Here is a 27,147-nt window from a genome sequence, read left to right on the forward strand (position 1 = left end):
ATTATTCGGCCATAAAAAAGAATGAAATCTTGCCATTTGTGACAACATGGATGGACCTCCAGGGCATTACGCTAAGTGAAATAAGTCATACAGAGAAAGATTAATACCATAGGACCTCTCTTATATATGGAATCTTCAAAAAACATAACAAAACAAAAAAACCTAAGCTCATAGGTACAGAGAAAAGATTGGTGGCTGCCAGAGGCAGGGGATGGAAGGGGGAGAAATGGATGAACTGTTTTTGTATTTTTTAGTTTAAAAAAATTGAACAAAAAAGTAAGTAAAGGGCTTCCTTGGTGGCACAGTGGTTGAGAGTCCACCTGCCGATGCAGGGGACGCGGGTTCGTGCTCCGGTCCGGGAAGATCTCACATGCCGCAGTGCAACTGAGCCCGTGAGCCATGGCCGCTGAGCCTGCACGTCCGGAGCCTGTGCTCTGCTACGGGAGAGGCCACAACAGTGAGAGGTCCATGTACCGCAAAAAAAAAAAAAAAAAAGTAAGTAAAATTTTTAAATAAAAATAAAATCTTTTTTCAAAGAACACAAATCTCCCTACATTCAAACTTAATCCTTGAAGGTTTAAATATTTCAAGTCAATAATGGATTAAATAATTTGTAAATTCAACAAAATTTTATTCAAATATTTACTGTACATCTAACTATGTACCAGACATTAGGCACTTGGGACAATAAAAGAGAGAAAGATTACTGCTCTCATTGAATGTGTATGTTTTCACTGTGCCAGGAAAAATTTTCTTTTAATTCCTTGCTTCCTATGAACTATTATGGATGATAGGAAAAAAACAGATCAGATAACTACACATCAAAACTTATTATTTATTATTTATCATTATTTATAAATAATGAACATTCATCTTAAAAATCAAACTATTTCTAGAATTTAGATAGATCTAAGGAAGAAAAATTAATATCTGAATAAATATCAACAGGTAAATTGGGTATAGGTTTAGGGAATAACTATTAAAATATGTCACTGACAATATCATTGTCTTGCTATGTTATCCTGACTGTGTCAGAGGTTTTCAATTTCCTTCTTCATAGAACTAGTAATAAGGCACCAAGAAAGTTCTGGTGAATAACTACTGAATCAAATGTAATAAAAATGTAATCATTTATGACTATTTTTCAACTAACTTATAACAGAATGACCAAAATAAGAGCTGAGATTTTTCCCTCTTCTACACTTACAACACATTGAAAATGTATTATAAATACTGTTTTCTATCACTGGGGTTTATCTTCTTTAAAATCTATACAACCAATTAATGTTAATTACATTCTTAACATATAAATGGAATTTTCAAATAATTTCCCTGAACAAATTTTATGAAATAAGCTTTTTCTTCTTTTCTCAATAAGGTTGTAGAAATAAATACGTAGGCTGCCTGTCAAACTAGGACTGACTGGCTTCTGAAGTGAATGCTGTAAAACAGGGGTAATCTGTCACTCTGGGTATGCTATCTTTGATAGCCTGCAGGGAAATAAAATTATATCTGACATATGACTAGAGATGCTAAAACCTACAAAAACATCTTCCAAAAGTTTAATTAATATTTGAAAGTTTAATTAATTTCTAACATAATATTCACTGAGAGCTATTTTTCTCATAGTACTAATAAGGCATACTTTAAAGATTAGTGAATATGGGACTTCCCTGGTGACGCAGTGAATAAGAATCTGCCTGCCAATGCAGGAGACACGGGTTTGATCCCTGGTCAGGGAAGATCCCACATGCCGCGGAGCAACTAAGCCCATGCGCCACAACTACTGAGCCTGTGCTCTAGAGCCCACGTGCCACAACTACTGAGCCCACGTGCTGCAACTGCTGAAGCCCAAGTGTCTAGAGCCCGTGCTCCACAATAAGAGAAGCCACCGCAAAGAGAAGCCCACACAACACAACAAAGAGTAGCCCTGACTCGCCACAACTAGAGAAATCCCGTGCGCAGCAACGAAGACCCAACATAGCCAAAAATAAATAAAATTAAATCTTTAAAAAAAAAAAAATCAGTGAATAGATTTACAAGAATCACTATCTTAAAAAGAATTTCTTTTACCCACTAGAACCCAGATAGATATGGACCTCAAATTTTCCAACACTCAACAAAAAAGTTTTAGTCCCATAAAGTGAAAAAGCAAAAAACAGAGTTTCATCACTTTTCAATAGATCAGTTGAACAGATACACTGCATTACACATAAAAATGGCAACAACTTTCTAATTTTAAAACAGACTTTGAAAAACGAAATGCCACAGTGCCCTCTACTGTCACTTTTAACAAGCTTAAATAAACTCTAGGTTTTACATTTTTGAAACTATATCCAATATAATCAAAGAAAGAAACAGCTTTTCGTTATCAATATTATAATAAAATTTCACCTCATAAAGAGAAGAAATCTCAACCATGTCTGATTGCTTCAAGTATAAAAGAAATGATATTCTCATAACCCCTTAAATCTGTTTTTTATCACTACATTATTTTATTTTATAAATGCCTTCAGGACTAGAGGAACAATAGACTTAGAAAACAAAATCACTGTTATAGGAGAGGAAGTAACTCTCTAAAGACAATAAATATCTTTAGATGAGACATATTGACCTAGGCATGCTTAGAAGAGTGGTGTCCAAAGTGAGTTAAGTAAAATATTCCAATGGGGTGCAAAAAGACAGTATCAATATTATCACTTCTATTTATAATTAAACAACTAATATTTAGTACATAGAATAATACTCCCTCTGTGGGATGGTATATCACATGGTAATGTGTATCCTAATAGAAAAGGAGGAGTTTCATAACATGAAGTGTTAACACCAGCACCCACAAAGAAACTATATATACCCACAAAGAGTCTATACTGAAGAAATTCTAATTACATAATCACAAATAAACAAGTATATGGCAGAGCTAGCTGTTCCTTTCTTACTGCTACTTCAAACTCTTCATTAGAGTTAATAAATCTAATCAGATGACAATAACTTTAAAAAGTAGAAATTATAAAGATTATTTGAACTGTGAAATCACATCTTACTATCAGTAAGTTACTATCATAAACCTTACTGTAAGTATATATTATGTCTCAAAAATACTAAATAATAAGACTAGGACTCCATCACAATTAGCAAAACTTTTTTTTTTTTTTGGCGGTACGTGGGCCTCTCACTGTTGTGGCCTCTCCCATCGTGGAGCACAGGCTCCAGACGCACAGGCTCAGCAGCCATGGCTCACAGGCCTAGCCACTCCACGGCATGTGGGATCTTCCCGGACCAGGGCACAAACCCGCGTCCCCTGCATCGGCAGGCTAACTCTCAACCACTGTGCCAACAGGGAAGCCCCAGCAAAACATTTTTAAATAGTTTATTTCACCATTATCTTTTCCCTTGTATCTGTGTTTTTTTTATGGTTTAAGAGACAAGTCATACATTAGTATATGATAAATGTATATTATCATAGATAAATATGTATACCTATTAGAATTAGATCCTAAATAGTTTAACCAACTGTGGTATGTATACAGAATAATTTAGAGATCACTGGCCTAGAAATAAGCTTGTTCCTACTACAAGATCTATAACTAAGAAAAATTTTAGTAAATGTTGTTACAATTAAAGAAGAGGAGCCAGATGCTTGGAAAACAAAAGCCTTGTGTCCAGATAGATGACTAGATACAGCATCTATATAAAGCCCCTACTAGAGGTGCAATGACAAGGTGACAGATCAACTGAGAATCTTGTTATAAAGTAATCATCTAGAGTCAGTTATCCTATTATTTACTTTGTCTTCTTATATAGAAATAAAATAAATATTAAAAAAAAATCTTTCTTAATAGCAAGTTAAGTAAATCACTCTTTGCTCAACAAACTCTTATTTTATACTTTCATAATTTGTCTTAAATATTTATTACATAGACATGTTTTCCCTCACATTCAATTCACTATGAATTCGAGAGGAAACAATTTATTAATTATTTTTCTATGACCCAAGCTGTGCCTTTACTGGATACAGAATTAATAATGATTGAATGAACAAAGACTACCCATATGATTCATCAAATTAAGCCTCCAGGTCCACGTGCAGCAGAATTCTATGCTCCTTAGCCATTGGCCAACTAAAGGGAACAGCATGAATGGCCATCCTGACAAGCAAGGAGTCAGAAGTTAAACTGTCCCAAGGACCAGCTATACCTCAGTAGAGATATTTTACAAAGAACAGTATAGAATGAGGACCATGTTACTAGAAAATATTTTCATTTTCTTTATTCTTTCTTCTCCTTTCCCTTGCCTAAAATCTGTCTATATTTTAAAATGCAGATTTGGAATACCTGATTAATTAAGGAAATATTCCTCCTAAAATTATATAAAGGTCCATTTCTTCAAAAGAGCAAAAGAGAATTGAGAATTTTCTTTGATATAAGAGAGAAAAATATATAAGGTTTAAGATAGGGTTACTTTACTACATACGAGAACACAAGAATGCTATGAATAAGCCACTGATTTTGAAGTCCCTAAAAAAAGTATTTTTCATCAATGGAATATTTATTTGTAGCTGGAAAATGAGTATTTTAAAAGCCCTAGGATTATAAACTCTCCATCATGAGACAATTTAATTATGGTGACCTGCAACATTAACACATGCAAAGTTATTTACTTGCCCTTAATCTCTGAATCTAGAAAAACTACCCAAACAGGGAAGAAGTTGACTAACTACAAAATAAACCAATTTCATAAATAATAATAATGATAATTCATGGAGAAGAAAAAGAAAGGAGGAGGGAGAAAAAGAGGGGAAGGAAGAAAGGAGAAGGAAGAGGAGGAAAGAGAAAAAGATAAGAGATGAGAACAAGGAGGAAAGGGAAAGAGGAAGAATTTAACAATTGCACAATTTTGTGCATATGTGCATATGCTATAGGCACTATGCTAAATACTTGACCTTCATTTAATTCTTACAAAACCTGTCAAAGAAAGGTAGTATTATTGCCTTAATTTACAGATGAAGAAACCAAGGCTACGAAAGGTTAAATACCTTTCTCAAGAGAAAACAGAGGTGGGGCTAGAACCCAGTTCTAATTCCAAAGTGTATGCCCTTAATCAATACATTTTGTTGATTCCATATAAGCATTTAATGTCAATAAAAAGTCTTAACATAACTCTGTAGAGCTGCCCTAGGTCCCAGAAGGCCTAGCACTAAAATTAAAATATTTGGAGATAAATAAACCTAACAGTCTGAAAGAGACAAGGAAGAAGCAAAAAGTCAAAGTCAAAGAAAGGTCAAAAAAACATTCCATCCAAAAGCAGTAGAATACACATTCTTTTCAAGTGCATATGGAACATTCTCCAGGATAAATCACAATGCTAGGCCACAAAACATGTCTCTACAAATTGAAGATGACTGAAACCATATCAAGCATCTTTTCTAACTACAAAGGTATGAGACTAAAAATCAAGTACAATAAAATAAAAAAAAAAATTGGGGGCTTCCCTGGTGGTACAGTGGTTGAGAGCCCGCCTGCCGATGCAGGGGACATGGGTTCATGCCCTGGTCTGGGGAAGATCCCACATGCAGCGGAGCGGCTGGGCCCATGAGCCATGGCCGCTGAGCCTGCGCGTCTGGAGCCGGTGCTCCGCAATGGGAGAGGCCACAACAGTGAGAGGCCGGCGTACAGCAAAAAAAAAAAAAAAAAATTGCCAAAAACACAAACACATGGACATTTAACAATATGCTACAAATGTGTCACTGAAGAAATCAAAGAGAAAATCAAAAAATATCTGAAGACATGAAAATGGAAACACAACAACCCAAAATCTATGGGAAACAGCAAAAACAGTTCTAAAAGGAAGGTTTATAGCAATACAAGCCTACCTCAAGAAATAAAAAAAACTCAAAAAATCATTCTAGCCTTACATCTAAAGGAAGTAGAAAAAGAACAAACAAAACCCAAAGTTAGATTCAGAAGAAGATGGTGGAAGGATGCGGAGATCACCTTCCTCCCCAAAGATACATCAAAAATACATCTATACGTGGAACTACTCCTACAGAACACCCACTAAACGCTAGCAGAAGACCTCAGACCTCCCAAAACGCAAGAAACTCCCCCACGTACCTGGGTAGGGCAAAAGAAAAAAGAATAAACACAAACAAATGAATAGGGACGGGACCTGCACTACTGGGAGGGAGCTGTGAAGGAGGAAAGGTTTCCACACAATAGAAGCCCCTTCGCGACTGCAGGTGGCGGAGGCGGGAAGCTTCAGAGCCACGGAGGAGAGCGCAGCAATAGGGGTGCAGAGGGCAAAGCGGAGAGATTCCCGCAGTGAGGATCGGTGCAGACCAGCACTCACCAGCCCAAGAGACTTGTCTGCTTACCTGCCAGGACGAGCGGGGGCTGGGAGCTGAGGCTCAGGCTCCGGGTATCAGATCCCAGGGACAGGACTGGGGTTGGCAGCGTGAACACAGCCTGAAGGGGTTAGTGCGGCACGGCAAGCTGGGAGGGGGTCTGGGAAGAGTCTGGAGCTGCCGAAGAGACAAGAGACTTTTTCTTGCCTCTTTGTTTCCTGGTGCGAGGAGAGGGGATTAAGAGCACTGCTTAAAGGAGCTCCAGAGACCAGCGCAAGCCACGACTATAAGCGCGGACTCCAGAGACGTGCATGAGACGCTAAGGCTGCTGCCGCTGCCAAGAAGCCTGTGTGCAAGCACAGGTCACTATCCACACATCCCCTCCCGGGAGCCTGTGCAGCGCACCACTGCCAGGGTACCATGATCCAGGGACAACTGCCCCAGGAGAACGCATGGCACGCCTCAGGTTGCTGCAATGTCACACCAGCCTCTACCGCCACAGGCTCGCCCTGCATCCGTACCCCTCTGTCCCCCACGGCCTGAGTGAGCCAGAGTCCCTGAATCAGCAGCTCCTTTAACCCTGTCCTGCCTGAGCGAAGAACAGACGCCCTCAGGCGACCTATACGCAGAGGCGGGGCCAGATAAAAAGGTGAACCACTTGAGCTGTGCTAACAAAGAAGAGAAAGGGATATTTCTCCCAGCAGCCTCAGAAGCAGCATATTAAAGCTCCACAATCAACTTGATTTACCCTGCATCTGTGGAATACCTGAATAGACAACGAAGCATCCCAAATTGAGGACGTGCACTTCGGGAGCAAGATAGATTATTTTTTCCCCTTTTCCTCTTTTTGTGAGTGTGTATGTGTATGCTTCTGTGTGAGATTTTGTCTGAATATCTTTGCTTTCACCATTTGTCCTAGGGTTCTGTCTGTCCGTTTTTTGTTTGTTTGGGGTTTTTTAGTTTTCTCTTTGCTTGTTTTGTTTTTTACTTTTTAAAATTTTCTTAATAATTATGTTTTATTTTAATAACTTTATTTCATTTTACCTTACTTAACTTTATTTTATCCTATTTCTTTCTTTCTCTTTATTCTCCCTTTTATTCTGAGCTGTGTGGAGGACAGTCTCTTTGCACTCCAGCCAGGCGTCAGGGCTGTGCCACTGAGGTGGGAGAGCCAACTTCAGAACACTCGTCCACAAGAGACCTCCCACTTCCAAGTAATATCAAACAGTGAAAATCTCCCAGAGATCTCCATCTCAACACCAACACCCAGCTTCACTCAACGACCAGAAACCTACAGTGCTGCACACCCTATGCCAAACAACTAGCAAGACAGGAACACAGCCACATCCATTAGCAGAGAGGCTGCCTAAAACCATAATAAGGCCACAGACACCCCAAAGCACTCCACGGGACATGGACCTGCCCACCAGAAAGGCAAGATCCATCCTCATCCACCAGAACACAGGCACCAGTCCCCTCCACCCGGAAACCTACACAACCCACTGAACCAACATTAGCCACTGGGGACAGAGACCAAAAACAACAGGAACTACGAACCTGCAGACGGCAAAAAGGAGACACCAAACACAGTAAGATAAGCAAAATGAAAAGACAGAAAAACACACAGCAGGGCTTCCCTGGTGGCGCAGTGTTTGAGAGTCCACCTGCCGATGCAGGGGACAGGGGTTCGTGCCCCAGTCCGGGAAGATCCCACATGCCACGAAACAGCTAGGTCCATGAGCCATGGCTGCTGAGCCCGCGCGTCCGGAGCCCATGCTCCGCAACAGGAGAGCCCACAACAGTGAGAGGCCTGCGTACAACAAAAAAAAAAGAAAAGAAAAACACACAGCAGATGAAGGAGCAAGGTAAAAACCCACCATACCTAACAAATGAAGAGGAAATAGGCAGTTTACCTGAAAAAGAATTCAGAATAATGATAGTAAACATGATCCAAAATCATGGAAATAGAACACAGAAAATGCAAGAAACAGTTAACAAGGACCTAGAAGAAATAAAGAGGATGCAAGCAACTATGAGCAACACAATAAATGAAATGAAAAATACGCTAGATGGGATCAATAGCAGAATAACTGAGGCAGAAGAACGGATAAGTGACCTGGAAGATAAAATAGTGGAAATAACTACTGCAGAGCAGAATAAAGAAAAAAGAAATGAAAGGAACTGAGGACAGTCTCAGAGACCTCTGGGACATTAAACGTACCAACATTCGAATTATAGGGGCTCCAGAAGAAGAACAGAAAAAGAAAGGGACTGAGAAAATATTTGAAGAGATTATAGTTGAAAACTTCCCTAATATGGGAAAGGAAATAGTTAATCAAGTCCAGGAGGCACAGAGAGTCCTATACAGGATAAATCCAAGGAGAAACACACCAAGACACATATTAATCAAACTATCAAAAATTAAATACAAAGAAAACATATTAAAACAGCAAGGGAAAAACAACAAATAACACACAAGGGAATCCCCATAAGGTTAACAGCTGATCTTTCAGCAGAAACTCTGTAAGCCAGAAGGGAGTGGCAGGACATACTTAAAGTGATGAAGGAGAAAAACCTACAAACAAGATTACTCTACCCAGCAAGGTTCTCATTCAAATTTGATGGAGAAATTAAAACCTTTACAGACAAGCAAAAGCTGAGAGAGTTCAGCACCACCAAACCAGCTTTACAACAAATGCCAAAGGAACTTCTCTAAGCAAGAAACACAAGAGAAGGAAAAGACCTACAATAACAAACACAAAACAAGTAAGAAAATGGGAATAGGAACACACATATCAATAATTAATTTAAATGTAAATGGATTAAATGCTCCCACCAAAAGACACAGACTGGATGAATGGATACAAAAACAAGACCCGTATATATGCTGTCTACAAGAGACCCACTTCAGACCTAGGAACACATACAGACTGAAAGTGAGGAGATGGAAAAATATATTCCATGCAAATGGAAATCAGAAGAAAGCTGGAGCAGCAATTCTCATATCACACTAAATAGACTTTAACTATTACAAGACACAAAGAAGGACACGACATAATGATCAAGGGATTGATCCAAGAAGAAGATATAACAATTGTAAATATTTATGCATCCAACATAGGGGCACCTGAATACATAAGGCAAATACTAACAGCCATAAAAGGGGAAATCGACAGTAACACAATCATAGTAGGGGACTTTAACACCCCACTTTCACCAATGGACAGATCATCCAAAATGAAAATAAATAAGGAAACACAAGCTTTAAATCCTACATTAAACAAGATGGACTTAACTGATATTTATAGAACATTCAATCCAAAAACAACAGAATACACATTTTTCTCAAGTGCTCATGGAACATTTTCCAGGATAGATCATATCTTGGGTCACAAATCTAGCCTTGGTAAATTTAAGAAAGCTGAAATCATATCAAGTATCTTTTCCGACCACAAGGCTATGAGACTAGATATCAATTACAGGAAAAGATCTGTAAAAAATACAAACACATGGAGGCTAAACAATACACTACTTAATAACGAAGTGATCACTGAAGAAATCAAAGAGGAAATCAAAAATACCTAGAAACAAATGACAATGGAGACACAACGACCCAAAACCTATGGGATGCAGAAAAAGCAGTTCTAAGAGGAAAGTTTATAGCAATACACTCCTACCTCAAGAAACAGGAAACATCTCAAATAAACAACCTAACCTTGCACCTAAAGCACTTAGAGAAAGAAGAACAAAAAACCCCAAAGTTAGCAGAAGGAAAGAAATCATAAAGATCAGATCAGAAATAATGAAAATGAAATGAAGGAAACAATAGCAGAGATCAATAAAACTAAAAGCTGTTTCTTTGAGAAGATAAACAAAATTGATAAACCATTAGCCAGACTCATCAAGAAATAAAGGGAGAAGACTCAAATCAACAGAATTAGAAATGAAAAAGGAGAAGTAACAACTGACACTGCAGAAACACAAAGGATCATGAGAGATTACTACAAGCAACTCTATGCCAATAAAATGGACAACCTGGAAGAAATGGACAAATTCTTAGAAATGCACAACCTTCTGAGACTGAATCAGGAAGAAATAGAAAATATGAACAGACCAATCACAAGCATTGAAATTGAAACTGTGATTAAAAATCATCCAACAAACAAAAGCCCAGGACCAGATGGCTTCACAGGCGAATTCCCTCAAACATTTAGAGAAGAGCTAACACCTATCCTTCTCAAACTCTTCCAAAACATAGCAGAGGGAGGAACACTCCCAAACTCATTCTATGAGGCCACCATCACCCTGATAACAAAAGCAGACAAAGACATCACAAAGAAAGAAAACTACAGGCCAATATCACTGATGAACATAGATGCAAAATACCCCAACAAAATACTAGCAAACAGAATCCAACAGCACATTAAAAGGATCATACACCATGATCAAGTGGAGTTTATTCCAGGAATGCAAGGATTCTTCAATATTCGCAAATCAATCAACGTGATACACCATATTAACAAATTGAAGGAGAAAAACCATATAATCATCTCAACAGATGCAGAGAAAGCTTTCAACAAAATTCAACACCCATTTATGATAAAAACCCGGCAGAAAGTAGGCATAGAGGGAACTTTCCTCAACATAATAAAGGCCATATATGACAAAACCCACAGCTAACATCATCCTCAATGGTGAAAAACTGAAACCATTTCCACTAAGATCAGGAACAAGATAAGGCTGCCCACTCTCACCACTCTTATTCAACATAGTTTTGGAAGTTTTAGCCACAGCAATCAGAGAAGAAAAAGAAATAAAAGGAATCCAAATAGGAAAAGAAGAAGTAAAGCTGTCACTGTTTGCAGATGACATGATACTATACATAGAGAATCTTAAAGATGCTACCAGAAAACTACTAGAGCTAATCAATGAATTTGGTAAAGTAGCAGGATACAAAATTAATGCACAGAAATCTCTGGCATTCTTATACACTCGTGATGAAAAATCTGAAAGTGAAATTAAGAAAACACTCCCATTTACCACTGCAACAAAAAGAATAAAATATCTAGGAATAAGCCTACCTAAGGAGACAAAAGACTTGTATGCAGAAAATTACAATACACTGATGAAAGAAATTAAAGATGATACAAATAGATGGAGAGATATACCATGTTCTTGGATTGGAAGAATCAACATTGTGAAAATGACTCTACTACCCAAAGGAATCTATAGATTCAATGCAATCCATATCAAACTACCACTGGCATTTTTCACAGAACTAGAACAAAAAATTTCACAATTTGTATGGAAACACAAAAGACCCCGAATAGCCAAAACAATCTTGAGAACGAAAAATGAAGCTGGAGGAATCAGGCTCCCTGACTTCAGACTATACTACAAAGCTACAGCAATCAAGACAGTATGGTACTGGCACAAAACCAGAAATATAGATCAAAGGAACAGGATAGAAAGCCCAGAGGTAAACCTATGCACATATGGTCAGCTTCTCTTTGATAAAGAAGGCAAGAATATACAGTGGAAAAAAGACAGCCTCTTCAATAAGTGGTGCTGGGAAAACTGGACAGGTACATGTAAAAGTATGAAATTAGAACACTCCCTAACACCACACACAAAAATAAGCTCAAAATGGATTAAAGATCTAAATGTAAGGCCAGACACTATGAAACTCTTAGAGGAAAACATAGGCAGAACACTCTATGACATAAATCAAAGCAGGATCCTTTTTGACCCACCTCCTAGAGAAATGGAAATAAAAACAAAAATAAACAAATGGGATCTAATGACACTTAAAAGCTTTTGCACAGCAAAGGAAACCATAAACAAGACCAAAAGACAACCCTCAGAATGGGAGAAAATAGTTGCAAATGAAGCAACTGACAAAGGATTAATCTCCAAAATTTACAAGCAGCTCATGCAGCTCAACATCAAAAAAAAACAACCCAAACCAAAAATGGGCAGAAGACCTAAATAGACATTTCTCCAAAGAAGATATCCAGATTGCCAACAAACACATGAAAGAATGCTCAACATCATTAATCATTAGAGAAATGCAAATCAAAACTACAATGAGGTATCACCTCACACCAGTCAGAATGGCATCATCAAAAAAATCTAGAAACAATAAATGCTGGAGAGTGTGTGGAGAAAAGGGAACCCTCTTGCACTGTTGGAGGGAATGTAAATTGATACAGCCACTATGGAGAACAGTATGGAGGTTCCTTAAAAAACTACAAATAGAACAACTATACGACCCAGCAATCCCACTACTGGGCATATACCCTGAGAAAACCATAATTCAAAAAGAGTCATGTACCAAAATGTTTATTGCAGCTCTATTTACGATAGCCAGGACATGGAAGCAACCTAAGTGTCCATCAACAGATGAATGGATAAAGAAGATGTGGCACATATATACAATGGAATATTACTCAGCCATAAAAAGAAACGAAATTGAGTTATTTGTAGTGAGGTGCATGGACCTAGAGTCTGTCATACAGAGTGAAGTAAGTCAGAAAGAGAAAAGTAAATACCGTATGCTAACACATATTCATGGAATGTAACAGAAAAAAAAAAAGGTCATGAAGAACATACGGGTACGACAGGAATAAAGACACAGACCTACTAGAGTGTGTACTTGAGGATATTGGGAGGGGGAAAGGTAAGCTGTGACAAAGTGAGAGAGTGGCATGGACATATATACACTACCAAATGTAAAATAGATAGCTAGTGGGAAGTAGCCGCATAGCACAGGGAGATCAGCTAGGTGGTTTGTGACCACCTAGAGGGGTGGGATAGGGAGGGTGGGAGGGAGGGAGACGCAAGAGGGAAGAGATATGGGAACATATGTATATGTATAACTGAATCACTTTGTTATAAAGCAGAAACTAACATGCCATTGTAAAGCAATTATACTTAAATAAAGATGTTTAAAAAAAAAACCCAAAGTTAGTAGAAGAAAAGAAATTCCAAAGGTCAGAGCAAAAATACAATTGATCTTTGAACAGCATGAGTTTAAGCTGCGTGGGTCTCCTTTTATACAGATTTTTTTCAATAAATTTGTATTATAGTACTACACGATCTGTGACTAGTTGAATTCACAAATGCAGAACTACCGATCGGAGGGCCAACTGTACAGTTATGTGCAGATTTTCGACTGTGTGGAGGGTTGGCATGCCTAACACCTGCATTGTTCAAGGGTCAACTGTAAATGAAATAAAGACTAAAAAAAAAAAGAAATTATCAATGAAAATAAGACTGGTTCTTTGAAAAGATAAACAAAATTGATTAACCTTTAGCCAGACTCATCAAAAAATAATAATAAGTGGACCCAAATAAATAAATAAATAATATCAGGGACTTCCCTTGTGGCCTAGTGGTTAGGATTCCAGGATTTCACTGCAGTGGCCTGGGTTCAACCCCTGGTCAGGTAAGATCCCACAAGCTGTATGGTGCAGCCAAAGAAAAGGAAAATAAAATCAGAAATGAAAGGGAAGAAGTAAAAACCAACACCATAGAATACAAAGAATCATAAGAGATCACTATGAACACCAATATAATACTATATACACCAATAAAATGTACAACCTAAGAAAAATGGAAAAATTCCTAGAAACATACAATCTCCCAAGCCTGAATCAGGAAGAAATAGAAAATATCAATAGACTAATTAACAGCAACAAAACAGAATCAGTAATTTAAAAAATCCCACCAACAAAAGTCACAGACCAAACAGCTTCACAGGTAAATTCTGCCAAACAGTTAAAGAAGAGTTAACACCTTTGCTTCCTAAATTATTCAAAAATTTGAAGAAAAAGGAATGCTTCCAAACTTATTCTATGAGGCCAGCTTCACCCTGATACCAAAACCAAAGACACAACAAGAAAAAAATTACAGGCCAATATCACTGATGAACATAGATACAAAAATCCTCAACAGTGTAGTTGACTCACTTTCTTATAAAGCAGAAACTAACACAACATTGTAAAGCAATTATACTCCAATAAAGATATTTTTTAAAATCCTCAACAAAATATTAACCCACCAAATTCAACTAGACATTAAAAGGAACATACACCATGATCAAGTAGGACTTATCTCAGGGATGCAAAGATGGTTCAATATCCACAAAGCAATCGGTGTGACAGACCACATTAACAAATTTAAGAATAAAAATTATATAATCATCTCAATAGATCCAGAAAAAGCTTTTGACAAAATTCAAAATTATCAATTTATGATAAAAATCTTTCAAAAAAGTGGATATATAGGGAACGTATCTCAACATAATAAAGGCTTTTTATGAAACACCTACAGCCAACATCATACTCAAAGGTAAAAAGCATTTTCTCTAATATCAGCAACAAGACAAGGATGCCCACTCCCACCACCTTTATTCAACATAGTCATAGCCACAACAATCAGAAAATAAGAAATAAAAGGCATCTAAATTGGAAAGCAAGAAGTAAAACTGTCACTGTTCGCAGATGACATGATACCATATATAGAAAATCCTAAAGATACCATTAAAAAAACTATTAGAACTAATAAATGAATTCAGTAATGTTGCAGGATACAAAATTAATGTAAAGAAACCTGTTGCATTCCTAGACATTACCAATGGACTTTTAGAAAAAAAGTTTCAGAAAAAAATCCCATTTATAATTGCATCAAAAAGAATAAAATACCTAGGAATGGGGCTTCCCTGGTGGCGCAGTGGTTGAGAATCTGCCTGCCAACGCAAGGGACAGGGTTTCGTGCCCCGGTCCGGGAAGATCCCACGTGACGCGGAGCGGCTGGGCCCATGAACCATGGCCGCGGAGCCTGTGCGTCTGGAGCCTGTGCTCTGCAACAGGAGAGGCCACAACAGTGAGAGGCCCAAGTACCCAAAAAAAAAAAAAAAAAAAAAAAAAAAAAAATACCTAGGAATAAAGGAGGTGAAAGACCCATACACTGAAAACCATAAGACACTGATGAAAGAAACTGAAGATGACACAAGCAAATGGAAAGATATACCATGCTCACGGATTGGAAGAATTAATACTGTTAAAATGACCATACTATCCAAGGTAATCTACAGATTTAATGCAACCCCTATCAAAATACCAATGACATTTTTCACAGAACTGGAACAAATAATTCTAAAAATTTTTATAGCAGGACAAAAGACCCTGAATAGTCAAAACAATCTTGAGAAAAAAGAACAATCCTGGAGGTATAACACTCCTTTATTTCAAAGTACACTACAAAATTACAGACATCAAAACAGTATGGTATGGCACAAAAACAGACACATACATCAATGGAACATAATAGAAAGCCCAGAAATAAACCAATTACTCTATGACAAGAAGGCAATAATATACAATTGGGCAAGGACAGCCTCTTCAATAATGGTGTTGAGAAACCTGGACAGCTACATGCAAAAGAATCAAACTGAACTACTTTCTCACACTATATACAAAAATGAACTCAAAATGAATTAAAAACTTAAATGTAAGACCTGAAATCATAAAACTTCTAGAAGAAAACATAGGCTGTATGCTTTGACATGCGTCTTAGCACTATTTTTTTTGGATACATTTCCTCAGGCAAGGGAAACAAAAACAAAATAAACAAAGGGATTACATCAATCTAAAAAGTTTTGGCAAAGCAAGGGAAACTATTAATAAAACAAAAAGGTATTCGGAACTCTCTGTACTATTTTTACAACGTGTAAGTCTAAAATTATTTTTCAGGTAAAATTAAATCAATCAGCAGCCAAATTCCAACTCCTATACTCCAAAAGAAACTAATAATAATAATGAGTCATCATTGCCACTGTAAAACTTGTACATACTATATTAGATTCTCCTCTCAAAGAATTCATTATTTGTTGAAAGGGTGGTAAAAACGGATAAAGGGGGTCAAAAGGTACAAACTTTCAGTGATAAAATAAATTGCATATTTGAAAGCTGCTAAGAGAGTAGATCTTAAAAGTCCTCATCACAAGAAAGAAAACTTTTCTTTAACTATTTAAGGTGACAGATGTTAACTAGATTTACTGTGGTGATCATTTTGCATTGTATATAAATATCAAATCATTATGTTGTAAACCTGAAACTAATATAAGGTTATATGTCAACTATACCTCAATAAAAATATAAAAAAGAATCCATGTTTTGCTGGAGCAATAATTACTGCATTATTTCAGTGATTTCTTTCTTTGAGGGTTTGCATTAAAGATTCAATTTCAAGTAGATTAAGGGTGATACATATGCTTTGTTAACTACTCAGATAACCGTGTACCTTCAATTTTGTGGAAATTGGAACTTCTGTGCATTGCTGATGGGAATGTAAAATGGTTGCAGCAGCTATGGAAAACAGTTTGGCAATTCCTCAAAAAGTTAAACACAGAACTACCATATGACCCAGCAATTCCACTCCTAGGTATATATCCAAAAGAATTAAAAGAAGGAACTAGAATAAATATTTGTATACCAACATTCATGGCAACACTATTCACAATACCCAAAAAGTGGAAACAAACCAAGTGTCCATCAACAAAAGAATGGATAACAGATAAATTAAGATGGCATATACATACAATTCAGGCATAAAAATGAAATTTTGATATATGCTATAACATGGATGGACCTTGAAAGCATTATTCTTAGTGAAATGTCAGAGAACAAATCAAATATTGTATGATTATACAAAGTATCTAGAATAGGCAAATTCATAGAAACAGAAAGGAGAATAGAGATTACCAGGGGCTGGGGGGAGGAGGGGATGAGAAGATATTATTTAATGGGTACAGAGTTTATACTGGGGACGATGAACATTTTCTGGGTATAGATAATAGTGATAGTCACACAACATTATGAATGTATTTGATGCCACTGAATTGTACACTTATAAATGGTTCAAATGATAACTATGTTATATATATATTAACATGATTTTTTAATTGACCTGCCAAGTAACAGATTTACAGAAACAAGTAGATCATATATATCTTTTTTTTTAAGACTTTTTTTTTTTTTTACAGCTGTTTTAGAGTCACAGCAAAATTGACAGGAAGCTACAGAGATTTTCTATATACCCCTTGCCCCAACACATGCATAGCCTCCCCATTATCAATAACTCCCATCAGAGTGGTACACTTGTTACAAATGATGAACCTACACTGACAGTTTGCATAGACTTTTAAAAATAATTTCTAAGTCTCTATTGAGTATCTGTTGAGTCACAGTCATTATATTTTTTTCCTTTAATTCTTTGAATCTATTATAAGAGTTGCTTTGAAGTATTTTTCTACTATATCCAAAATCTGGATCCACTCAAAGACAGTTTCTATTTGCTGTTGTTTTCCCTGTATGTGAGTCACACTTTCCTGTTTCTTTGCATGTCTACTAAGCTTTGGTTAAAAACTAGACGTTTTAGACAATATAGTGTACAAACTCTGGATTCTATTTAATTTTTCTGGTTGCTGTTCTTTGGAAACTTGCCTGGACTTAACCTGCAGACTGCCTCCTCTTGTAGTGTGCAGTCACTGGTATGTCTGTTCAGTTTTTTTTTTCTTTTTTTAATTCTTATTTTTATTTATTCCTAGGGGTCACATCTGTGAGATCAGACACATTTCTATCAGGTCAATCTCTAACTCTTTGCAAGGTCAGAAGAATCATTCCATACCTTTCCATTTTTTTCCTTGATTAATCCTGGAACACTTCTACTTACTTCACTTCACTGCTCGCTTTTTCCCCCAAAACTTTTCCACTAGGCTTCCAGTAGCCGAAAAACAAGAAACAAGCAAAGTAAAAACTCAACAGAGAAAAAAAAAAACTCCTACCTTCAAATTTGCCTTTTTAATTGAAATGTGAAGAGCCACCAAGAGAAATGAGAAGCTGACCATAGGCAGGTAACGGATTCAGGAGGTAAAAGGTGGACCTTAAAAAAGACAATAATTAAAATTGCCCATCCCAAAATAATTAAAAATAGCCATGGACAAAGGAAAAGGAAAAGAATCTACGGATTAGAACAAGGCAAAGGAAAACCTCACTGGAAGTATGTATTATATGCAATAGGAAAACAAAGAAAGTCATACTGTTCATTTCAGTATAATTCATTATTACATGATACAGTCATGAAAATATGAAAGTTAAAGCACCTCTGCCCCTACTACTCACCTGACATTAAGAATATATAAAAGAGAATAACTACTTAAATCACAAAGTTGTCTTATATAGTAAATAAAAACGTACATGTAAGAAAGCACTTTGTAACCTGTGAAGTCTTTTAAAATAATGCCAAATTTAGATACAGAGAACAAACAGGTTGCTAACAGAGGGGAGGTGGGTGAGAGGATAAGTGAAAAAGGTGAGGGAAATACAAGATGTACACACTTCCAGTTACAAAATAAATGTTACCTTTATGAAATGTACAGTGTGAGGAATACAATCGATAATTATGTAATATCTTTGTATAGTGACAATGGTAAGTAGACTTATCGTGGTGATCATTTTCTAATGTATAGAAGTACCGAATCACTATTTTGTACACCAAGAACTAACATAGTGCTGAATGTCAATTATACTTTAAGAAACAAACAAACTTAAAGAAAAAGATCAGATTTGTAGTTACCAGAGGCAAGGAGTGGTGAGAGCGGGAGAATTGGATGAAGGTGGTCAAAAGGTACAAACTTCTAGTTGTAAGATAAACAAGTATCAGGGATATAATGTACAACATAATATAATTAACACTGCTGTACATTTTAAATGAAAGTTGTTAATCAAGTAAAACTTGGGACTTCCCTGGTAGTCTAGTGGTTAGGATCCCACACTTCCACTGCCGTGGCCCAGGTTCAATCCCCGGTCAGGGAACTGAGATCCCACAAGCCATGCAGAGTGACCTAAATAAATAAATAAAGTAAATCTTAAGAGTTCTCATCACAAGGAAAAATTTTTTTTCTTTTTCTTTTACTTTTTATCTACATAAGATGATAGATGTTCCATAAACTTGATCATTTCATGGTGCATGTAAGTCAAATCATTATATTGTACATCTTATACAGTGCTGTATGTCAATTATATCTCAATAAAATTGGAAGAAAAAAATAAAATACATTACATATTTTTAAAAATAAATGAAAAAGACAACTTTTAGACTAGACAATTAAGGAATATATTCTCTCACTACATAAGCACTAACAGAACTATGAATTATTAATTTAGGGCAAATGTAAACATACTTTAAAAATTAATGTGCTTTGATATTCTTTGAAGAAAACTTCTATCAGAGGGTAATAATAATGTTCTTATTTGTCTTGGGGAAAATAAATCAAACATTTAGAAAGCTCTAAAGTGGTTTCTTAAAATTGGTCACTCCTCTTTGGAGACTTAATTAAGAAAAAATTTCCCTCTTGAGATATATCATCTTTGCTCAACTTTGAACATATGATTAGCTTGCAGAGTAATTTGTAAATCAGCTTCCCACATATCTTAGGAATGAACTAGTTGAAAGAATAAACATATTTTCTATATTAACAAGAAAGAACAAATTAACTTAGTTAATGCACAAAGAATTAAATTTGCAGACTATCAAAATTTTTACCCTAAAAATTACCATCAATAATCTAGTTTATTTTAAATTTACCAGAACAGTTGGTTTTATAATTCTAAGTGTTGATACCAATTCAACAATCTTAATTATTGTAAACTAATTGCTTTGCGAATTACCATTTTCACTTCTACCTACAAAACCTGCAGACAGATTTACCCTCCTGCTCAGGCTGACCAGCCCACAATGACGTACATGAGACACAGATCAAAAAGCAAATGCCTATGAGAGGCAGGCAGTTAATCATAGTTGAATTAAGCAGGAATGACTGGGAGAAATGATGACCTGGACAGATCACACCCAATCTAAAGGCACAACCAATACTCCGCTCAGCCAACTATTTTGCTCAGGAAGTTGGCCCCCAAGCTGCTAGATCTTCCCATTCTCCCAGAAAACAGAAATCTGGATTTTGATATAAAACATCTTCCTTTTTAACTATTAGCAACTGGTAATTTAAAACTGGTAAAAATATAGTTTTAAACAAAACATCTGTGGGGCTGCCAGTTTGTGGCTCCTGTATTCTTCTTAAACACCTGTAACCTTCCCTGCTTCGCTTTCTCATTATTTTATCCCCATCACCTTCTTCTCCAGAATAACCAAGCCTAAAGAATACGGAAAAGGTTAAGACATGGAATAAGGAAGCTAGACGTTGTTAAAGGGTACAAAGTTGGAACTAGAAGGGGAACAAATGCTGGAGATCTAATGCACAGCATTATGATATAGTCAACAATACTGTCTAATACACTTCAAAGTTGCTAAGAGGCTACATCTTAAATCTTCTCAGTACAAAAGAGGACATGATAATTAGGTGACAACAGCTAACCACTACCAGTGATAACCATACTGCAATACATAAATGTATCAAATCAACAGGATGTACACCTTAAACTTATATAAAATTATACAACAAACATATCTTAATTTTCATTTTTAAAAAGAGGAGCTAAAGAATACCAAAGTTCAGGAATCTTGTTACTAAGCTTGAAGTAAACATACTTCAGCTTAAAAAGTATGAAAATCAAAGCTACTCCTGCAGCCTTAGTGGCTCCACTTCAACTAGTGACTACATCTACTAGGCAAACAAAATCATAAGGCTTCTTCAGCAAGCGTGGAGCATAGAGCAAAGCCAAGCATTTGCAAGAGCTTGGGAGCCAAGTGGACTGGAGCTGGAGACCCAACTCTGCTACTTGATTGTTACCTCTACCTCCTTATAATTTAAAAGCTAATGAGTAAAGCAATTATACTCCAATAAAGATGTTTAAAAAAAAAAAGGGCTTCCCTGGTGGCGCAGTGGTTGAGAGTCCACCTGCCGGTGCAGGGGACACGGATTCGTGCCCCGGTCTGGGAAGATCCCACATGCCGCGGAGCGGCTGGGCCCGTGAGCCATGGCCGCTGAGCCTGCGCGTCCGGAGCCTGTGCTCCACAACGGGAGAGGCCACAACAGTGAGAGGCCCGCGTACTACAAAAAAAAAAAAAAAAAAGCTAATGATATCATCAATTCTAGAATGCTGTTATGAGAAATAAATAAAATATCATACACAAAGCACCTAGGCTTGGTGAATAACCTGCAGATGACCAGTGCTTAATAAACGGGTGCTAAATATACTGATGTGGCTTATTATAATCCTTACAACTTTGTACTTCTGTAATTAGAAAGCACTGGAGAGAGAAAAATTTGTCTCAGGGCCTGTGTCAGTTTGTGTACATGTTCTCCCTGCTGTCTTCCTCCCTCAGACAAATTTAAAAATACTCTGTATTTAGACATTATTCCATTATTCTTATGATCAATGAATTTCAAGTGGTTTCTAACTCTTGTCCTCAGGCAGGAATATAAACAGAAGATATAAAAAAATAATTAAGATGTCTGGCATTTTACTGGAATAAGGCCCTAACTCTTCCCAGTCAAGCCTTTTACCATTGTGTCACCATTCAGTTTGCATTTTTCTTAATATATAAAACAGAGTACAAATTGTGATAAAAGCCACCTATAGAAGTCAAGTTGTAACCTCCATTCAAATATAAAAATACTTCAATGGCTGTTTTGTTGGCTTCTAGTGCTTTAAGCTCAAACTCCCTAACACAGTTTATCTGGCCCTTCCCAGTGCAACCACTATTAATCTCAGCAGCCTCGCCTCTCCTTCCTTTCTGCCAAGCTCTCCAAATACACTGTAGTCTATACAATGTACTCCTGTACATGCTGTTCCTTCTAACAGGGACACACTTTTTATAAAATCTGTATCTTGCAATAACAAATTAGTTTGAGATCTTTTAAGGAATATTTCATTAATGTTTAAGATATGTTGTATTTCTAACGAGCAAGATTCTGCTGAGAAGTTAAACTGAGTTTGCACTTCCTGAACAAAACCAATCTCTAGAACTCCTTAGGCTGTGACAATTATAGTAGTGTTTAGAGAAATGAATAGTGTTTTAAATAAATGGCCAAATAATTGTGACTTACTGATCACTCAAATCTAAGAATGCATTTTAATTTTAAAAACCATTATAAGCATAAATGTAAAGAAGTTCACTCAGGGAACTAGTTAAAACCCTAACCGCCTAATAAAATAAAATATAAAGAGCTATAAATATTATACTGATAACACCTAAATATTCTCCATAATTCTAGAACTGCACTCTAACCAATGAAAACAAACAAAATGCACAGCATGCCAAGGGAAAGAGTCTTTAAAAGGCAGAAAATTTCACTAGAAAAAACAAAGTGCAGAAATGTCAGAATGAATTATAATTCTAAAGGATTAACTAAATGAAACTGAAAACAAGCTAAAATCCAGCAAGTCATTTTTATTTTTTAAACAGTAGATCAGGTTAGAGGGTAGAAAGGGATGAAAAGGCAGAGCCAAGAGGATTTTTAGAGCAGTGAAAACACTCTGTATACTATCAATACTATAATAGTAGATATATGTTATTACAAATTTGTCCAAACTCAAAACATGTACAACACCAAGAGTGAACCCTAATGTAAACTATGGACTTTAAGTGATAATAATGTGTCAATGGAGTCCATCAATTGTAACAAATGTACCACTCTGTATGGGAACATATGTATATGTATAACTGATTCACTGTGTTGTAAAGGAGAAACTAACACACTATTGTAAAACAGTTATACTCAAATAAAGATGTTAAAAAAAATAAATTAATTAAAAAAAAAAAAAATGTACCACTCTGGTAGGGTATGTTGATAACCGGGAAGCTAGGCATGTGTACAGGCAGAGAGTATATGGGAAATCTCTGTACTTTCCTGTCAATCTAAAAGTGCTCTAGGGCTTCCCTAGTGGCGCAGTGGTTCAGAATCCGCTAGCCAATGCAGGGGACACAGGTTCGAGCCCCGGTCCAGGAAGATCCCAGATGCCGCGGAACAACTAAGCGCGTGCGCCACAACTACTGAGCCTGCGCTCTAGGGCCCGTGAGCCACAACTACTGAAACCCAGGCGCCTAGAGCCCGTGCTCCGCAACAAGAGAAGTCACCGCAATGAGAAGCCCGTGCACTGCAACGAAGAGCAACCCCCACTCACTGCAACTAGAGAAAGTAGGGCACAGCAACAAAGACCCAATGCGGCCAAAAATAAATAAATAAAATAAATAATTTTTTTTAAAAATAAATAAAATAAAAATGCTCTAAAAAATAAAGTCTATTAATGGGACAGAGAGGAGATCAGAAAAATTATAAATCTTTGCTAGCCATAGAAGACTAATTTTTAAACTAATATAACTAGCAGTTCTGAGTAGACTAAAAACTACATAAGGCTTCCCAGGTGGTGCAGTGGTTGAGAGTCCACCTGACGATGCAGGGGACACAGGTTCGTGCCCTGGTCCGGGAAGATCCCACATGCCACGGAGCGGCTAGGCCTGTGAGCCATGGCTGCTGAGCCTACGCGTCCGGAGCCTGTGCTCTGCAACGGGAAAGGCTACAACAGTGAGAGGCCCGCATACCGCAAAAAAAAAAAAAAAAAAAAAAAAAGCTAGCATAATTTAGCTCTGGATTTGTATTTGAAACACTTTTCTTTCCACATCCTAGTGAGACCCCTTCGAAGCATTCTTTTTTTTTTAATTGTATTTATTTATTTATTTTTGGCTGTGTTGAGTCTTCGTTGCTGTGCGCAGGCTTTCTCTAGTTGCGGCGAGCGGGGGGCTACTCTTCGTTGCAGTGCACGGGCTTCTCATTGCGGTGGCTTCTCTGTTGCGGACCACGGGCTCTAGGCGCGTGGGCTTCAGCAGCTGTGGCTCACGGGCACTAGAGTGCAGGCTTAGTAGTTGTGGGGCACAGACTTAGTTGCTCCGCAGCGTGTGGGATCTTCCCGGACCGGGGCTCGAACCCGTGTCCCCTGCATTGGCAGGCGGATTCTCAACCACTGCGCCACCAGGGAAGCCCCAAAGCATTCTTAAGTGCTATCTCCTAACAACTTTAGACAACTTATTTAAATAAATTGTATTCACACACCCCTTAAGTTCCAACACAGAGTCATTTAGACACAAATTATTCACCCTCGTCAAAGGTCTACTGAGTATCTACTGCACATAGTACATTCAGAAAATATAAAAAGATCCTTACACTCAAGATCCTTCCTCTGAGGTCTTACAACTCAGTTCTGGGAAAAGGTCAAAATGGCCCTGGAGAGACTCCAAGTATGCAAATGCTAAAGACAATCAACCAGCCTGTCCTTCTGTTCCCCTTCTTGGAACACTTCTCTCTTGGCTGAATCCTTCTTATCTTTCAAGTCTCAATATAAAGGCTATCTCTTCACAAATCTTTCCTGACACCATCCTGCTATTTACTATGGCAGCACCCCACTTCTTTCTTTCATTGCTGTTCTTCTTTTTTCCAATCTGTAATTACATATTTAGTTGCTTGTTTACTGGTTTATCATCTACATCCAATAACAAACTGAACACTCTGTGGACAAAGACTCTACCGTGTTACCAGTAATTAGCAAAGCACTCAGTACTCAATGATTAAATGAATGCGTACATCTGTTGCTCAGGAGAAAGGTCTGAGCTAGAGAGACTGGAGTAGAGGTGATAACTTAGCCATGAAAACTGGTAAGATCACCTGTGAGAAGTGTATGAGGTTAGAAGAGAAGAGAACCTAGAACCAAGACCTTGAGGTAGCCCAACATTTTAGAGTTTTAATAGAACAGGCAAAGAAGACTAGGATACAGAAGTCAGATAAATCAAAGTGAAACCAAAGAGAGAGTGTTTCAAGGAGTGAGTATTTCAACTGCAGAATTCTGCCAAGAGGTCCAGTAAAAAATGAACAGAAAAGGATCCATTAGATTTCACCTCATTAAGGTTAATGGTGACTTTAGTGAGAGCCATTTCAGAGCATGTAGCATCTAAGGACAAATCACAGAGTGATTCCCAGGTGAGGAAGTAGAGACACTTATCTAATTGTTAAAAGTGTGAAGGACAACACAGGGATAGTAACCAAGAGAAATGATCCTGAACACCCAGGAGGTAAATATAATAGTATATCTGTATAGCATGAGATTCAAACAAGCAGGGAAAGCAATCCTCACAATCCTGAAAGTACACCAGCATAATTCAATCGGTCAAATAATGTTAATTGTTGGTGTTGCTAGTTTAATTGTCTCCCCAATAGACTATAAGTGACCCAGTGAGCGCAGAGATAACGTATGTTTTATCCATGCCTAGGTTTCTAGGAACCTAGAACAGTGCCTGCCACATAGTAGGTGCTCAATTTTCTAAGTGAATTCATAATTCTGAATACAATGTCAACTTCTGTAATTGCCACCTTGATCTCCTCACCTCTGATCCATTTCATTTTTTTTACTGTGAGATGACTATGTCACATAAGCATAAACATGTTTTTACAAATATTACTGTCATTACGCCTTACTTCCCCTACCAGACGCTCAAGCTTCTTGACAGCGGAACCTCTGTCTGCTCATCCCATGACCCGCTCAGTGTTTTGCAGGAAGTAAGGCTAAATAATCCTGAACCTGGAGAAATGGCTTCTTACGAAAGAGCTGTGACAGGTATTTCACAGTGATTCCAAGGTCAACCAGTAGACCCTGCCGCCCCAAGCGCGGAGATGCCAGAACCAGCGCTCCCCCGGACTGGAGCCGCAGCAGCCGCCTCCCCGGCAGAGGGCGCGGCAGCCACCGCGACACACATCCCCCTCCAAGTCGGCCGCCGGCCTCAGTCCCCGCCCCCGCCCGGCGGTCACCTGCAGCGGCTGCACTCGGGCCTCCGCTCAGCCGGCTCCACTGGCAGTTCCCACAGCCCGTCCACACTAGCCCCGTCCGCCTCCGCGTCGAAGGCAGTCGCCGCCGGCGCTGAGCCGCCCTCCCGCCGCTCCTCCTCGTCCGGCTTCTGAGACCTAGAGGCCCCGGGTAGCCGCGCGACGGGGTCCCTGGGTGTTCGCGCCTCTTTCTGCGGCTCCATGGCAGGCGCTCAGGTCCGACCGTCACATTGAAGCCCCGTTACCGTCAGGGGGCGCCACAAGCTGGAGAAACCAGCCTGCGCCGCCCGGCGCCACGCACGCACGCCACGTACGGAGGGCGGGTCTCCGAAGCCCAGGCTGGAGACCCCGCCCCGCAGCGGACAAGGAATGAACCCATTGGTCTGTGCCCTGTGGGCCAGTTCACCTAGAACCCGGAAGGAAAGTGTGGATTTTCCTGGGGAGCAGGTGAGGTTAGGAAAGAGTCTCGGGGAGTAGTAAAGGAATCTCCTCTCAAAACACCTCAGGTGGCAAACTTGAATGTACTTTCCTTATTTTCACCCCTCTAAAAGTGAAAATAAAATGGAATTCTGCGTTTTCCGCCTTAGGATGGCAGTTTAAGAATTAGCTGGGTGACCGCGCGCAGCAACAAAGACCCAATGCAGCCAAAAATTAATTAATTAATTAATGTAAAAATTTAAAAATTTTATAAAAGAATTAGCTGGGTGAGTGCGCACAGCAGTCTCAGCATCTGATGTACTTGATCAGCTTGTGTACTTGTTTCAGGCCTACAAAGGAGAGGTTGTACCGATTGAAAGTTGAATTCACGGCTGGTCTGCTTCAGCGGATTTCTTGCTCTAGAAGAGCAAGGACCTGTGTCCTGTGTCTTGTACTTGGTATTTCTACTCGTCATCAAGCATACTATTGTACGCTAGATACTAAACATTCGATTAAATGCGGTTTTTAAATTGTCCGAGGCCCCTAAGAT

At 38.1% G+C, this 27,147-nt stretch overlaps 1 protein-coding gene across 2 annotated transcripts in view; it reads right to left on the reverse strand.

The window, feature by feature from the left end:
* The window catches only part of DTWD2 (DTW domain containing 2), a 133,579-nt gene extending 107,085 nt beyond the window's left edge, over positions 1-26,494 (reverse strand). For both annotated transcript variants that reach the window (XM_059063254.2, XM_059063256.2), the window contains exon 1: positions 26,166-26,494. In XM_059063254.2, the coding sequence (XP_058919237.1) occupies positions 26,166-26,383 (218 nt within the window). In that variant the 5' untranslated portion in view covers positions 26,384-26,494. The remainder of the gene's footprint in view (positions 1-26,165) is intronic.
* Positions 26,495-27,147: the final 653 nt, after the last annotated feature.

The sequence above is a fragment of the Kogia breviceps genome, chromosome 4, assembly GCF_026419965.1.
Source record: "Kogia breviceps isolate mKogBre1 chromosome 4, mKogBre1 haplotype 1, whole genome shotgun sequence".
In the NCBI taxonomy this organism is placed as follows: domain Eukaryota; kingdom Metazoa; phylum Chordata; class Mammalia; order Artiodactyla; family Physeteridae; genus Kogia; species Kogia breviceps.